Raw genomic sequence first — 15,811 nt, forward strand, 5'->3', positions numbered from 1 at the left:
TCAATCTTGCTATACACACTCCTAGCAACTCCTAGAACTGACGAGCAGCATTCTTGAGATAACATTGACGAACTTACAATAGGCTAAAAATATTTTTAAACACTAACTTGCACTAAAACATTAGACAAAATTTTAAATACTTGCTCCCTCAAACTTGCACAAACTACTAAATCTAGAGGTGAAAACTAGCACCACCATTACCATATTCCTCATGCTCAAAAGATTCTCTGCTTTTCACTTTACAAGATGTACTATTTAGGATATTCTGCAATCACATGAAGGGTGCAGGAGTGAGGAATTTCATCAGGTGAGATTGTAAATTCTGAGGGTGTGGTCTCATTTGTGGAAAGGACAGCTTGTGTGGAAGAGGAACTTGGCTAGACCAAATTCTGAACAATTTATTAGTTTTGGAACTTGAAGACAAGTTTTTTTAAAGTCTTAAGTAAAATGTGGAAGAATTTTTTAAAAATCAGAAAAATCTTGAAATCAGGGACTTGCTGGCACAAGTGATGTGCAGGATATTGGACACTGACCTTATTGCAAGCAATTTGAGAGCACAGGCCCCTTGAATTTCCCCAATCCCCATCACATATTTTATCATTTAAAGTAATTAAAATATAACAATGTTATATAGGGGATTTTTATAAGTATCTCATTGGTTTAATTAAATGAAAGCCTCATGTCTTCTATATTTGGGTATTCTCTGGACATTAAATATCCAGAAAGAATTGTGCATACAGTACGTGTTTGAATCCAGAATAAGATCTTCTATGTGCTTCAGTATCTGAACAATAATCCTAACCTAATTCTCATACATTTTCATTTAGGATGATTACTGCAATTCTAACTACAATAACTTGAAGAACCTAATTTGATCTAATGATTTACAAGGGATTAGAAATTGTAATTTGAGAATATATGGTCCACTTTAGTTATAGAGCAAGAATCAACTCTGCATATGTATACTAGAACAATTTCTATTTCCCATCCTGGCAGAAGTAGGGTGCAAAAGGAGTGACAAAGAGGTGCCTTCCAACACTGCTTTAAAGGGGAGGTAATGCAAAGTATTTTTAATTGGATTAATTTAAAAGATAAAATTTACACTTTACTGAGACTTAAACAGATTGTCAAACATCTTTGCAGAGTAGGGACAAACCATAAAAAAATTGAACAGTTTATGGCCTTTTGACATAACTGGAAAATATTATATATAATAGGGCATATTATGTAATGACTCACACACACTCTCAATTGCCTGCACATAAAGGCTTTTATAACAAATGGGTTTATGCACCCATTTGTCCATCTACTGATTGATCACTCTTCCACCCATCCATGAGGCTAAGTCTCTGAGTGGAAGCTCTTAAACTTTGGAATGGGGGCTGTACTGCAAATGACCCCAGTACTGCTAACATGAATTAAACCACTTGCAGTGTTCCATTGGCAGGAATACTTATAGACCCAAGTGCTATGTGCCCTGGGCTCACATTTGCATTTCATTATAGGTGTAATCAGAAATAAAAGTGCTATTAAAATAGAAGTATTTCATACTTAAAAGAATTTTAGTAGCTAAAGGCATCAGATCACCACCAGCTTCTTAAGGACAATTAAATGTTATGAATAAAAATTGACCTTTCCAACAAATTATAAAATCATAGAAGGCAGCCATTTTGTCCATGTCAGACAAAAATGGAACTTGGGATTACTCAAAGTTCAAAGTACATTTATTACTGAAGTACAGTAACTTTCATATTCTTGCAAGCATACTCAATAAATCCAATAACCTTAAAAGATCTGTGGTGGCCAGTGCGACCATGTTTGCTGTTGTGTGCTGGAGCAGCAGGCTGAGGGTAGCAGACACCAACAGAATCAACAAACTCATTTGTAAGGCCAGTGATGTTGTGGGGATGGAACTGGACTCTCTGACAGTGGTGTCTGAAAGAGGATGCTGTCCAAGTTGCATGCCATCTTGGACAATGTCTCCCATCCACTACATAATGGACTGATTGGGCACAGGAGTACATTCAGCCAGAGACTCATTCCACCAAGATGCAACACAGAGCGTCATAGGTCATTCCTGCCTGTGGCCATCAAACTTTACAACTCCTCCCTTGGAGGGTCAGACACCCTGAGCCAATAGGCTGGTCCTGGACTTATTTCCTGGCGTAATTTACATAGTACTATTTAACTATTTATGGTTTTATTACTATTTAATTATTTATGGTGCAACTGTAACGAAAACCACTTTCCCCCAGGATCAATAAAGTATGACTGTGACTATGACTACTATGTTATCACCTTTTGTTCAATAGCTTGATGGTTGATGGGTAGTAACTGTTCGTGACCCCGGTGGTGTGAGTATGACTAGAACCAATGAAAGACCACACCAACTGGGTGCACAACCAGTGTGCAAAAGACAAACTGTGTAAATATAAAATAATAACAAATAAATAAGCAATAAATATCAAGAACATGAGATAAGTGAGTCCATAGGTTATGGGCTCACTTCAGTGTTGGGTAAGTGAAGTTGAAGTTACCCTCTCTGGTCCAAGAGTTGAAGGGTAAACACTGTTTCTGGACCTGGTGGTGTGAATCCTGAGGCTCCTGTACTTTCTTTCTAATGGCAGAAAACTTAAATATGGCATGGAGCTATGCTTAGCCAGATAGTCCGAAGTGTAAAATGAGTGGAGCTGGGGAGGCAAAGCACACAGTCTTGTGGTGCACCTGTGCTGATGGATATTGTGGAGATGTTATTGCCAATTCAAACTGACTGGGGTCTGCAAGTGAGGAAATAGAGGATCCAATTGCACAAGGAGGTATTGAGGCCAAGGGCTTGAACCTTATTGATTAGTTTTGAGGGATGATAGTATTAAATGGTGAGCTGTAGTCGATAAAGAGCATCCTGATGTATATATCTTTGCTGTCCAAATGTCACAGGGTTGAGTGAAGAGCCAATGAAATGGCATCTGCTGTGGACCTGTTATGCTGATAAGGAAATTGAAGTGGATCCAAGTCACCTCTCATGCAGGAGTTGATATGTTTCATCACCAACCTCTCAGAACACTTCATAACTGTGGATTTAAGTGCTACTGGATGATAGTCACTGAGGCAGGTAACCAGTCTTCTTGGGCATCAGTACAAGTGAAGCAAGCCCGTTTGAAGCGGGTGTGTGCCTCAGACAGCCGAAGCGAGAGGAACACGCCAACCAGTTGATCAACACAGGTCTTCAGTGCTTGGCCAGCTACCCCACTTGGGCTGGATGCTACTCGTGGGTTCACCCTCCTGAGGGATACTTGCATGCCAGCGTAAAGACTGAAATCACAGGATCATCGGGAGCTGTGGGAGTTTTCAGTTCTCTTTAACCTAATGGATTCATGTTCTCTTCCAGAGACATTGTAAATTAGATTTGTTTTATGTCTGTGAAATTCCATCTGTAAGTGAGTTCTAAACCCCCTACTGCATTTCCAATTTCAATAAAACCTTCTTCTGATCTATAAATGTTTGCCAAAGGAAAATTGGCTTTCCTATATCTCCTATTTTCATCTTTCAATTTTATAATCTCAGTTAAATTTCCTCTCCATATTTAGCATCTCTTGTAATCAATTCCCTTTTTCTGGGAATATTCTTTAATAACTAACTGGTGACAGAATTGTACATAATGCACGTTATCACTATTGTTTCATAGGGTCTGAGCATTCTATTCCTTTTCAGCTGAAGTGCAGAATACAGTTATTTCATATGCTACTTTAACCACTTTATGCATCTTCCCCAATAACTTCAAGTCTTTGAATATTTGTTTTAAATTTATTAATTTATAACACTTTTTGGGCACCACAGCATTTGTGAAGAACATTGCAGAAGTAAGGCCATGGCTGCTGAAGGCTGGGCTGCTAGTGTATATAATACTGCAGACGACTGAAGAAAAGCCATTGCTTGATACTCAAAAGAGTTCTATAGGAATACTGTATTGGATTAAGTCTTCATATAGACTGATATGTCTAACTGGTATATCACAGTACACCAGTTAGCCCTTAACTTTGACACCTTAATGTTGAAACTAAATGCACTTACTAGCAATATTGTTTCACAGCTTCAAGATGAAGCAATATTGCCATGTTAAATTTTGTAGTTAATTCTAACTTGAATTCTAAGTATTTCTGGTAACAATTGCCACAAAAAGCAGTTCCTATCCCCACAACCACAAATTTTCTTACAAAGATGAAATATGCTGCAAGTAGAAAGATCATACTAAGCTTAGCCACACACTGAGCACATTTTGAATATATTAGTCCCAAATTACCAATAAACACACTGCAAATAGACCTATTAAGCAAATCCAACTCAATGGACAATTTTTTTATTTCTGGTCAGAATCTGACCAATAATATTACTTTTTTTTAAACAGCAAGAAGTTGTCTCCAGCTCCATTTCTACAGGAATTTGGTCAAGTTCAAATTTACAAACATGAGAAAACACTTTAAACTTGATACTATGATTTCAACTTTAAAAATAAAAAGTCAGGAGTCATTACAAACTGTATATATTTGGAAAATAAACTAATTACATGTTGTCTTCATCAGATTCATCCTCTTCGTCAAGTGATTCCTAAGGAAGAAAAAATATCCAGTGAGGAGTCATTCCAAAAAGCTACACTTATTGAAATTTATAAGAATGATATTTGAAATTACTTTGGCATATTTTTCTGCTTCCTCCTTTATATCTTTAGGTACAAGTTCATGCCGGCCATTTGTAACTGCAAAACAAATAAGAATAATATATTTTACAATTCAGTATATATGCAGAGGTATACTGCTGAATTCAGTCATCATTGGTATAATACATGAGGCTATTAATGAATTCCACTTTGCCTTTAAGCATGTAAATAAGCCAGTTCCATGTGAATTAAGTTTGTAAACGTTCTGACCTTTGAAGAGTGTATGCATTGACAAAAAACAATCCAAACTTCTCATCAATTTGAACTTGTACTACAAGGCAGCAAGTTCTTTAATCTGGTACAGTGACAAAAATTGCTCAAATGACTCCAAAATATAAATTAAGTTAAAGACTTAAAGATTGGATAAAATTATATGCAGAGTCACTCTGTGCATTTGGTGAACCAAACTCGAAATGTGTTTAATGTTTTAAACATGAATACTCAAAATGAGTATTATTAATTTACAAAGATTGAATTAAGAAAACTACATTACTTTCTCCAACCCAGCTGAGCTCCAACTCAAAAGATTTATCCTTTACTTCATCATGGACAATGTAGATTCTGAAGATAAGATAAAAAAAATTAAATTAGTGCATTTGCATAAAGTTTCATCAAACAACATAGTTTTCCACCCAACTCATTCATGCAGCTGTGGTGCCCAACAAGTTAGTCCCATCTGTTTGGAAATGGCTCACAGCCCTCTAAACCTCTTCAATCCATGTATTTATCCAGATAAATTTTAAATATGTTGAAAACTTACAGTACATTTTAAAAATTAGTCCTAAAATTGATTTTTGTCCCAGACACACTTTCAATCATCTTCATCATCAAATGAAGTTTAAAAAAATCATGGTGTCAAACTTGTTGTTATAGACAGTGGTGGTGCTAATCATACATCCCCAAGTACTTAAATTTCACCTACAGAAATGCATTGTGAAAACTCTAATCTCAGCCACAAGCACCCGTGGCGCCACTGACATGTCTGAACAAATTAGCAAGTGCTCCATCTGCTGGATCAACTGAGATTAAACAACTGCAAGATCAAACAATTTTCTGGATTTAGCAGTTAAGTCTCAATCTAAAAAAACACTGCTTAAAATAACATTCTTTGTAAAGCAGAAATGTTATGATGGGGTGTAAAGCAGTTTTAACACAAAAATAGGTGCAGAATTCTAAACTGTTCATTATCTTTACAACCTCTCCTTCATTAGCAAGAGATTTCATTTCCTATACTGAGCAATTTTAATCTCTACGCCAGGGTTTCTCAACCAGGGCTTTGTGGAACCCTGGAGTTCCGCGAGAGATCATGATTTTTAAAAAAAAAATTGTGAGTGCTAACATTGAGTGTTGTGCCAAGTTCAAAACAACAGTGGTGGGCAGTGACCGAGCAGCCCCGTTAGCAATCTCATTAGAGATCTCTCAGCCCAGTATGGCAGTGTGCAGTAGGACCATGTTTATTTGGTTGAGTCCCAAATTACCTCCCCCAACTTCCGGACTTAAAAGAGCGAACAAACTCAACCGGTGCAGTAGGAAATAGTCATTCTAAAGGCGGTCCAATGTGGCGATTTTTTAAGAGGAGGATTCTAGGCCTTGGCCTATGGACAATTCTGCTGATGTTAATGGTAAAAAATTATATGAGTCATTTCACTGCACTAGTGCAACAATGGACACAAAAATAGTCCGTCTTTACTTACAAGCTGATTATTTACTGATAAACTACTTATCAACGGGTTTTACATGCACTGGTGATCCATTATCCTATTCCATTGTGCCTAGTCTGTGGCAAATAACATACAAATGCAGCAATGGCTCCAGCAAAATTGTAAAAGACATTTAACTACAAATCACAGCCATATGACACGTAGAAGTGCTGATTATTTTAAACAGCTATTGGAATCTCTAATAGAGTAAAGTTTTTATTAATAAAGTCACAGTCAGTAAAAGAAAAGCAGAAAGCAACTTATTACACAGAAAAGGAAAAGTCACATGGTTGGTGGGAACCTAATAATGCCAGCACGTAAAATTATTGTGGGTAAAATGCAAGGACAAGATGCAGTACAAAAAATTGAAAAGGTTTCACTCTCAAACAGTGGGATAAGTCGATGTATTAATGGCGTCACATGATGCTGAAGAGGTTATGTGTGATACACCGAAGAACAACAGCTTCTCTATCCAGGTTGATGAGTCAACAGATTTCACCAATAAATGTCATGTTGTAGCATTTGTAAGATTTGTAAATGATGATGAAATTAAAGAAAATTTTTTCTGTTGCAAAGAACTGCCCAAAACAAGCAAAGGCCAAGATATGTTTAACATTTTGTTTTCATATCTGGAAACAATAGGTCTGTCTTGGAGGAACTGCCCCATCAATGGTTGATTTCATGTGAGTTTTATTTCTCCTGTTAAAAAAAAAAGAAAATTCTGACATTGCCACAACAAACTGTTTGTTCACGGAGAAGTGCTGACATTAAAAAGTCTTGGGAGATGAAATGAAATAAAAGGTTCTGGATGATGCTACAAAATTGGTTAACTTTATTAAACAAATACCAGTTCAATCGAGAATGTTTAAAAAACTGAATGAAGACCTGGACAAAGAGTACACCAATCTCTTGCTACATACAGAAATCCAGTGGCTTAGCAGAGGTAGAGTTTTCAACAGAGTATTTAAGCTGAAAGTTGAATTCCAGGAGTACTTTCAAGAAAATAGTAGGCCAGATTTTGCTAGTCTGAAGACGAAAAATGGCTGCAGAAACTAGCCTACTTAGCAGACATTATTCATCATATGAGCCAGTTGAACAATCTCTGCAAGGCCTGGAGAAAATGTTTTGACTTCAAGTACTTGGACTCTCACAACCAGACTATGTAACAGTTTCTTCTCCCAAGTCATCAGTCTCCTCAATACCCAGAGCCTGGACTGACACCAATCTTCTGCCCTCTACTGTGCATATTGTCTTGTTTATTATTTATTGTAATGCCTTCACTGTTTTGTGCACTTTATGCAGTCCTGTGTAGGTCTGTAGTCTAGTGTAGTTTTGTGTTGTTTTACGTAGTTCAGTGTAGTTTTTGTATTGTTCATGCAGCACCATGGTCCTGAAAAACGCCTCATTTTTACTGTGTACTGTACCAGCAGTTATGGTCGAAATGACAAAAAAAAGTGACTTGGCTTGACAAGATTCTTGCATTTAAAAGGAAACTGAATCTTCAGAAAAATCATGTTGCAAAAGGAAATCTTGAAATGTTTCCACTGCTGTTTGGCCTTGAGAGTGAGGAAGGATATCAGAAAGTCTTGAGTCTTATTGAAAGCCACGTGGAAGAACTGCAAAACAAGATTCATCAGTATTTTCCCTCCCTTTCAACACAAGTGTATGACTGGGTGAGGGACCCTTTTTCTGAATCTTCTGCTCAGCCTGAGAACTTGATTTTGAACAGGAAGAACTTTGTGAGCTGCAGTCTGAATGTGCACTCCAGATGAGATTTACTGACCTGCTCCTGGAGAAGTTCTGGATTTCTCTGAAAGAAGAGTATCCTGCCATTCATAGGAAAGCAATGAACATGTAGCTGCAATTTTCAACCTCTTACATCTGTGAGCAACTTTTTTCTTGTTTAACAAGCATAAGGAGCAAGGATATACATTGTCTCATTTCAGAAAAAGGTAGAACTCATGTGCTTAACTCAAGTCTGACCCAGAATTGAGTATTTGTGCAGTAAAATCCAAACACAGGTTTCACATGCTAGGCTGCATTTGAGCCTGATCATGTCACTTAGTAAGAAAACGTTTTCTCAAAACCTTGCATAAAATTAACTTAGGCTATATTTTTATTCATACTGATTTGGCTTATAGTTTTTAGTAGCTTTACTATTCAACATTGTCAATAAATTTTCATGTTGTAAACAGCATTAATTAAAATCAATTTACAACCTTTATTTAAATTAAATCTACCGAGCCTACCATTAGAAAAATTAAATCCCATTTTGGCTTAAGCCAGTCATTTAACAGAAATTTATTATGTTTGCCTTATAAGTTTCTAAAATGTATGAAGGGGAAAGAAAGAGATTAATTTCAAGAAAGGTAAGATAAGCTTAACTGTTTTTTCCAAGAAAGGTTGGCTAAAAATTCATTCTCTACTCAAACAGCATTGACAATTATTTTTGGATTATTGTATCTCCAGCTGACTGACTGACCACACTAACGTACCGTGAGCTGTAGGTATTGTATTATTTTTTATTTGTTCATTTATTTATTTAAACCGCAGGGGTTCCCGGAGACCTGAAAGTTATTTAAAGGGTTCCTCCAGGTCAAGAAGGTTGAGAAAGGCTGCTCTATGCACTCATTAGAAAATACAAAAGCAAAATACAGGTGCTGAAAATATGAAACGCTGGGATTTCATAGCATCTACTGTGTCATCCAGGTTTTCATTTACATAGCTCTGCCATTTCCAGTATTTTCTATTACCACTATCAGTAAGTATTTACTATAAACAGACAGCGGCATTACTGGCAAGCTAAGCACTCGTGGCCCCAAAAATGCTCAGTATTTTTTTTTGCTTCACTGAGCATGCCCTAGTCACTTAACTGATTATGCTTCTACTGTAATGCAACTACAAGGATCCCCGTGGTGGAACCAGGTGTGTAGGTTTGCTACACCTACAAGTTTGAAAAATATTGCCTGTGGTGAGCTTTTTGTGACCATTATACACTGATGAATATGCAGGGTGATGGTTGCCAAAATGAGTAACCACTGAGATACAGCATAATAAGAAACAATAGGGACAAACTGTTCTTAACATGATGGTACATTATATTCCCTGAAACCAAGGCCTTTTAATACCAGATTGGATTGGTTGGTGCAGGGAGGGAGAGTAAAACAATTTGTGAAAGGCAAAACTTTAATAGTGACAGTAGTAAACTGCAGGATGACAACTACTAAATGTGCACAGGCAACTGTTAGATTAAATTTAATTCAATGTTAAGTGAGATTGAGTAGATTGAAAAGCATACTTTCTATAAAGTCTGCAGGACCAGAACTAAATGGAAATTGCATCATAGTGGAAGGTTGTATGGTGGTTAATAAAGTGTATGGAGGTATCCAGGTGAAGGTAGAGTTCAAAAAGAGGGAAGTCAGCACGAACCTGTGCAAACAGATACAGCTACAACTATAGTAATGCATTCCATTCTGGTCACTTAAGAATATTAAAGTCTTAAAACAAAAAACAGAGGCTTTACTAGTAGGGTCTAGGGATAATCGATATCACCTTCAAGGTTGGATGAAAAGTTGGACAATATTAACAAACCACTATAGTTGTACTGCTGAAAGTATCCTGACTGATTGCACTATGGTGTGGACAGGCAATTCCAAGGTGCAGGAACATAAAAGCTGCAGAGAGTAGTGGACTTGGCCCAACACCTCCCCACCATCACTAGTATCCACAGGACATGTTGCCACAGGGCAACACCCAAAGTTCCCCACCATCAGGGCTACATCATCTATTTTGCAGCTACCATGGGGCAAGAGGTACAGAAGTCTGAAATCTTACACCTTCAAGAACTGCTTCTTTCCTTAATGCACTCAATTCTTCACCCATCTGGCAAAACCCTCATCACCATTACAGGTTAGCAACACTGACAGATCTGGTTGTTTTTTTTCTTCATTAAAAACTGAATAATTTGCATTATTTTTCTGGTGAATGTTGCTTATATATTATATGCCTGTAATGTTGTTGCAAGTTTTTTATTGCACCCGTGCACACCTATACTTCTGCATTTGCCAACTCCACTTTCATAGTAGCTACTGTAACTATTGGAATAAAGGGGTTTGAAACAAAAATACTAGACTACTGGTAATAAGACCACTAGACCAAGATAATCACTCAAGGGAAGCACCAGCTAGTTCTTGAGCAAAAGGCAGAGATACTGGAATAAAAAGTAGCATCTATGAATTTACTACATGTAGTAGAGATCCTCTAAACCAGCCCACAAATTCATTCTGTAGCAGCTGTGCAGGCATAGGACTGACCTGTTTATTCAATTTATAACCAGTGCCTCCTGTGCCAAATTATCATGCTCCTGATTTGGGTACTGTAGATAGTCATCCACCAATAAACAAGTGATTTTTTAATGGAAAGTTTTTAATGGCAGAGATGAACACGTGAATTTCTGCCTGGGAGAGTTATAACCTAGATTTTTCAGGGGAAAGGATAACATTACTGAGCTTTTGCTCTTTGACTTAATAATCTCTCTCTTTAATCAGGTAACTTAATCTACTTCAATCCTGACAATTTAGCCTGTATTCAACCATAGTACTGACTACATTATACAGATTTTCCAGAAAAATCACAAACTTGAATACTAGACTGAAGAGCTGCAGCAAATCAAACATAATTCTAAAGTTGGGGGGGGGGGGGAGTGATGAGGAGAAAATCAGCCGGGTTCCCCAGAGCATCAGATAAAATTTTACGCACATTGTTAAAACTGATCTTCAATCAAACAGTAGGTGCTTTTAGATTACACAAAAGCATCTGCCATCTGAAAAGCTGCCTTAGTTTGTTTTGGGAAACAATGATTTTTTAATGAGAGAGGAAGTGATTTAGCTTGCTGTCTTTTGCTCAATTTCAAGAGTGAAGCTCAAGTCACTTAAATCTATGGCAGACGGTTCCAGCCCGAAACGTCGACCGATCTTTTCCACGGATGCTGCCCGACCTGCTGAGTTCCTCCAGCATGTTGTGAGTGTCACTTAAATCTATTATGGATCTCAATGCCAAAAGGAAAACATCTTCAAAAGTAATATTATCTTATATACATAAATAAATTGTAACTTATAGTCCTTATTACAGTACTGTTTTGATCTCCAACTGAACATCAGATAGAAGAAATCATCTTGCAATTCCCAGAGAAGTGGTAGATGGAGTTAAAGCTCGGCAAGTGTGCATTGTTGCACTTTGAGAGGTCAAACTGAAGGAGAAAGTATACATTTAATAGTAGGTGTCTTAATAGCATCGAGGCACAGATGAATCCTGGGGTCCAGGTCCATAGTTCACTGCAAGTGGCTATGCAAGTGGACAAGTTGGTAAAGAAAGCATATGGATATGGAATGCTTGCCTTCACTGGTAGGTAGGAATGTTCAGCATTAAAGTTTGGTAGCTATGCTGCAGCTAAATAAAATTTTAGCTAGATCATACTTGGAGTATAGCTTGCAGTTCTGGTTGCCCCATTATAGCAAGGGGGTGGAGAGGGTGCAGAAGAGGTTTACAAGGATGCTGGCTAGATTAGAGGTTGTGGGCTTCAAGGACAGATTGCATAAACTTGGATTATTCCCCTTAAAACAGGGCTTCCCAATCTGGAGCCCACTGACCCCTTGCTTAATGGTGTTGATCCATGGCGAAAAAAAATGTTGGGAAGCCCTGCCCTAAAGTGTCATCGGCTGAGGGGAGTTTTTTTTAAATTATGAGAGGCATAGACAGTTAGAAACTTTTCTGCAAGACAAAAACATCAGACACCTAAGAACACACCTTTAAGGATTGTAGGCTTGCTGGAGCAAACTTGGGGCAGATTGAAGTGCTGGGGCCCAGGTCTGACAGCAAGAATCGAACCAATGTTTGGTCGATTTACGTGTCAAGCCAGATTAAAAAGATCAAGGTATCAAAGCAAGGGTAAAGGACAAACTAGTGTTCAGCTCACTACTTCATGACGTTTATTTGCTTCCGTGCTGAACAGACTCTGCAGCTGTGGCCTTCAACGGTCGGCACTTATCTCAGCAGTGAACTGGCTCTGTGGCTATGGACTCACTTTCTGCAGTTTATTTTCTGTACGTTATTTGTTTACTTTTTTATTGTTTGCACAATTTAGTTTTTTCACACATTGGATGTTTTAACTAGCTTTGTTGTGTGGATTTTTTTAAATGTTTTTTGTGTTTCTTTGTTTTATGGCTGCCTGCAAGAGGATGAATCTCAAGGTTGTATATAGTATACATACTTAGATAATAAATTACCTTGAACTTTGGGGGAGAAGTTTAAAGGTGATGTGAGGGGCAAGTTTTTGTTAAATCCTAGAGAATGGTAAATATCTGGAATAGGTTACCAGGGATGGTAGTCAAATTAGGAAGTTTGGTGGAACTTAACTATTTTAGATTGACACATGAATATGAAGAGAATGGAGAGATATGGATGATACAAAGGAGGAGGACATATAGTATAAGTCAGCATCAAGATTGACATAACATTGTGAGCTGAATGGTCTATCCATGTTTATGTTCTAAAAAGTAATAGGTGCCTGGAGCATGTTGTGAGGGGAGGTGTAGAAGCAGGTACAATAGCAATGTTTAAAAGACTGTTTAAGTGTTAAAAACTTAAGGCCATTTCAAACACTGGTGATATACAGTATATTTAATATGCACATAGAGTGATGTTATACCATGAGAGGCGAACAAGTTTTTATTCTGCTACAAGGGATTGCCAAAGAGAACCTGGCCTTATACCTATTATTCCCAATATACTGATATCAGCCAATTATGACCCATTTGAGAGACAAACTTCACACTCCATGTCTCTGCTTCACCTCTGCACAGAAATTGTGAAAAAGGATCAATTCATAGTTGACACCTCACACAACATAATAAGATGTACATCTGCACCAGCCAAGCCTACACGTGAATTAAAAAAAATCAGCTTTCTATTGCAGGTAAATCAGAAAATGTCTATGTAGTTTCTTAAGAATGGCTGAAATACAAACTTACATTTTTGCAACTTCTTTAACCACTTCTCTGCAAGTCATATCTTTCATCTAAAATCAATTGAGAAAAGTAAATTTTATTTCTAGTGAGCAGTTGATAGTCATTGATTTTCAGTACATTCCAAAACAAGTCCAGTTAGGGTGGCATAGCAGTGTAGTGGTTAGCATAAAGCGATTACAGCACCAGGTTCAATTCTGCAGCTGTCTGGAAGGAGTTTGTACATTCTCCCCATTACTGCATGGGTTTCCTCTGGGTGCTCCAGTTTCCTTCTAATATTCCAAAGATGTACAGGTTAGTAGGTTAGTTGGTCACATGGGTGTCATTAGGCAGCACGGGCTCGCTGGGCCAACAAGGCCTATTACTGTGCAATATCTCTAAATAAAAATAATCTTTGTATGAAGCAGTCAAGCGATAATTCAACCCAGACACCAACATACTTCATCCTCCACCTTGAAGCCATATTATTAAGTGTTTCTAATGTGAAATGTTTTGATTTGACTTAAATCTAGTAATAAACCATCAGCTTGCAGAAGGTATACTGACTTGACATACATAAGCAATTTATTACAAATTGACAGAGTATCCTTCAAAAAAAAAGAAATCAAATTAGATTTTTCCATAACATACATCCTGATAGCAAAATTGTGTAATTTGATTACTCTCACAGAAGGTTTATCTGTACTTAACTTTTCAAGGATATTGAGGGAACTATCTAAAATTGTTCTTAATTAATATTTTAACACAATTATATATAATTGATGAATGGTAAAACTTTAGTTTTCAAAATTACATATCTAGTACTTGTTGCATGATATTATAACATTGCAAATCCAAGTAATTATCTCTCCCAATGATGTACTGTATTAAACTTGTGAATTCTGTAATATTTTTAAAAAGAGAATCCAAGAACACTATGTATTATTATTAAAAGTCTAATTGTAGTGGTCTGTTTCTAATGCCCGAAGTCACTGCTTCATAGTTTGACTCTGCCCAATGAACCTGCTGGATCTGAACGGATTGACTTGGTGGCCTTTGCATTGCAAACAGAATCCTGCCATCACCAAATGCCAGTAAAGCTAGGTGTGGAGCTTTGCGAGCTGTAAAAGTTGTGAACTATTTTACTATTTTTAAATATCATTTATAAATAACATTTTCATATTTTAACTATGATACAAACAATTAAAAACCTTAAAATAAAGTAAAACAATTTTAGCAAGTAACTTGCACCCAACTTTGGAATCTAAATCTCAGTTTCAATGGGAATGGAGACCACTAGAGTTTCAAAAGCTGCTTCAGGCCAACCAGGAGGGCTGAGCTTCGTTGACAGATTTAAATGTTCCAAGCCCACCATTGAGTACCAGATTTTCAGACACATGCACAGAAATTTCAGATTTGCTTTAGTTTCAAAGGCTTAATGTGATATCAGTAAAACTGATTCAGCATTCTGATTCGTCATTTTTTTAAAAAAAAGAAACAAGGGTCAGATGCAGCATAGAAACCAGTCCATCAACCCATTATGTCCACACTAACCAGAAACAACTCATTTACAATAAAACAATTTACAATAATTTACATTTACAATAATCCTACTTTAATTGTTTATATTCTCATTAACTCTCCATCCCCAAGAGTTTACCTCTCACCCAGATAATTTAGTGGCCTATTAACCTACCAACCTGCTCACCTTTGAGATGTGGAAGAAAATCAGAGCACCTAGAGAAATTTATAGGGTCAAAGGAGAACATACATACTCCACACAGACAGCACCCAAGGTCAGAACACGAATTGGAATCTCTGGCTCCACAACGCAACAGATCTAGTAGGTACAGTGTCACATGTTAAGAACATTTTAGATATTCAACAGTATCAGTTCTTCAGTTACTTGTCAGATCAGTCACTCAATAACAAAATCATTACTGTATATGATAGTTTGTTCCTCTACCCTAAGATTATACTCATTCAAAATCTCTGGCATACCTGCAACTTCTCAATTTCTGTTTTTGCTGCTTCTTTTGCTTTTCCAATTGCGCATCCCCAGTAACCCTGTGGAAACAATAAACATTTTAGTTACAACATTTCAGTTTTCATGCACGGTACCTTTTAAAAGGAAATCACAAGGACAAAAGTGTTTATAATTTATAGCACCTTACAATATCTTGAACATACAGATTTTAAAGTGCTCCATCAGGTTAATAAATTGTTACACACACACACACACACACACACACAAAATGCTGGAGGAACTCAGCAAGTCAGGCAGCATCCATGGAAATGAACAGTCAATGCTTCGGGCTGAAACCCTTCTTCAGGACTGGAAACGAAGGGGGAAGATGCCACAACATAAAGGTGGGAAAAGGGGAAGAAGGATAGGT

General features: G+C 37.2%; 1 protein-coding gene across 1 annotated transcript in view; it reads right to left on the reverse strand.

Moving 5' to 3' along the window:
• Positions 1-4,326: 4,326 nt before the first annotated feature.
• Positions 4,327-15,811, reverse strand: part of psma3 (proteasome 20S subunit alpha 3) — a 36,585-nt gene continuing 25,100 nt past the window's right edge. Inside the window, exons 7-11 of the mRNA XM_072268073.1 lie at positions 15,417-15,482; positions 13,443-13,489; positions 5,208-5,275; positions 4,689-4,753; positions 4,327-4,605 (exon numbers count right to left, since the gene is read on the reverse strand). Of these exons, the coding sequence (XP_072124174.1) occupies positions 4,561-4,605; positions 4,689-4,753; positions 5,208-5,275; positions 13,443-13,489; positions 15,417-15,482 (291 nt within the window). The 3' untranslated portion in view covers positions 4,327-4,560. The remainder of the gene's footprint in view (positions 4,606-4,688; positions 4,754-5,207; positions 5,276-13,442; positions 13,490-15,416; positions 15,483-15,811) is intronic.

Source organism: Mobula birostris, chromosome 1, assembly GCF_030028105.1.
Source record: "Mobula birostris isolate sMobBir1 chromosome 1, sMobBir1.hap1, whole genome shotgun sequence".
Lineage (NCBI taxonomy): Eukaryota > Metazoa > Chordata > Chondrichthyes > Myliobatiformes > Myliobatidae > Mobula > Mobula birostris.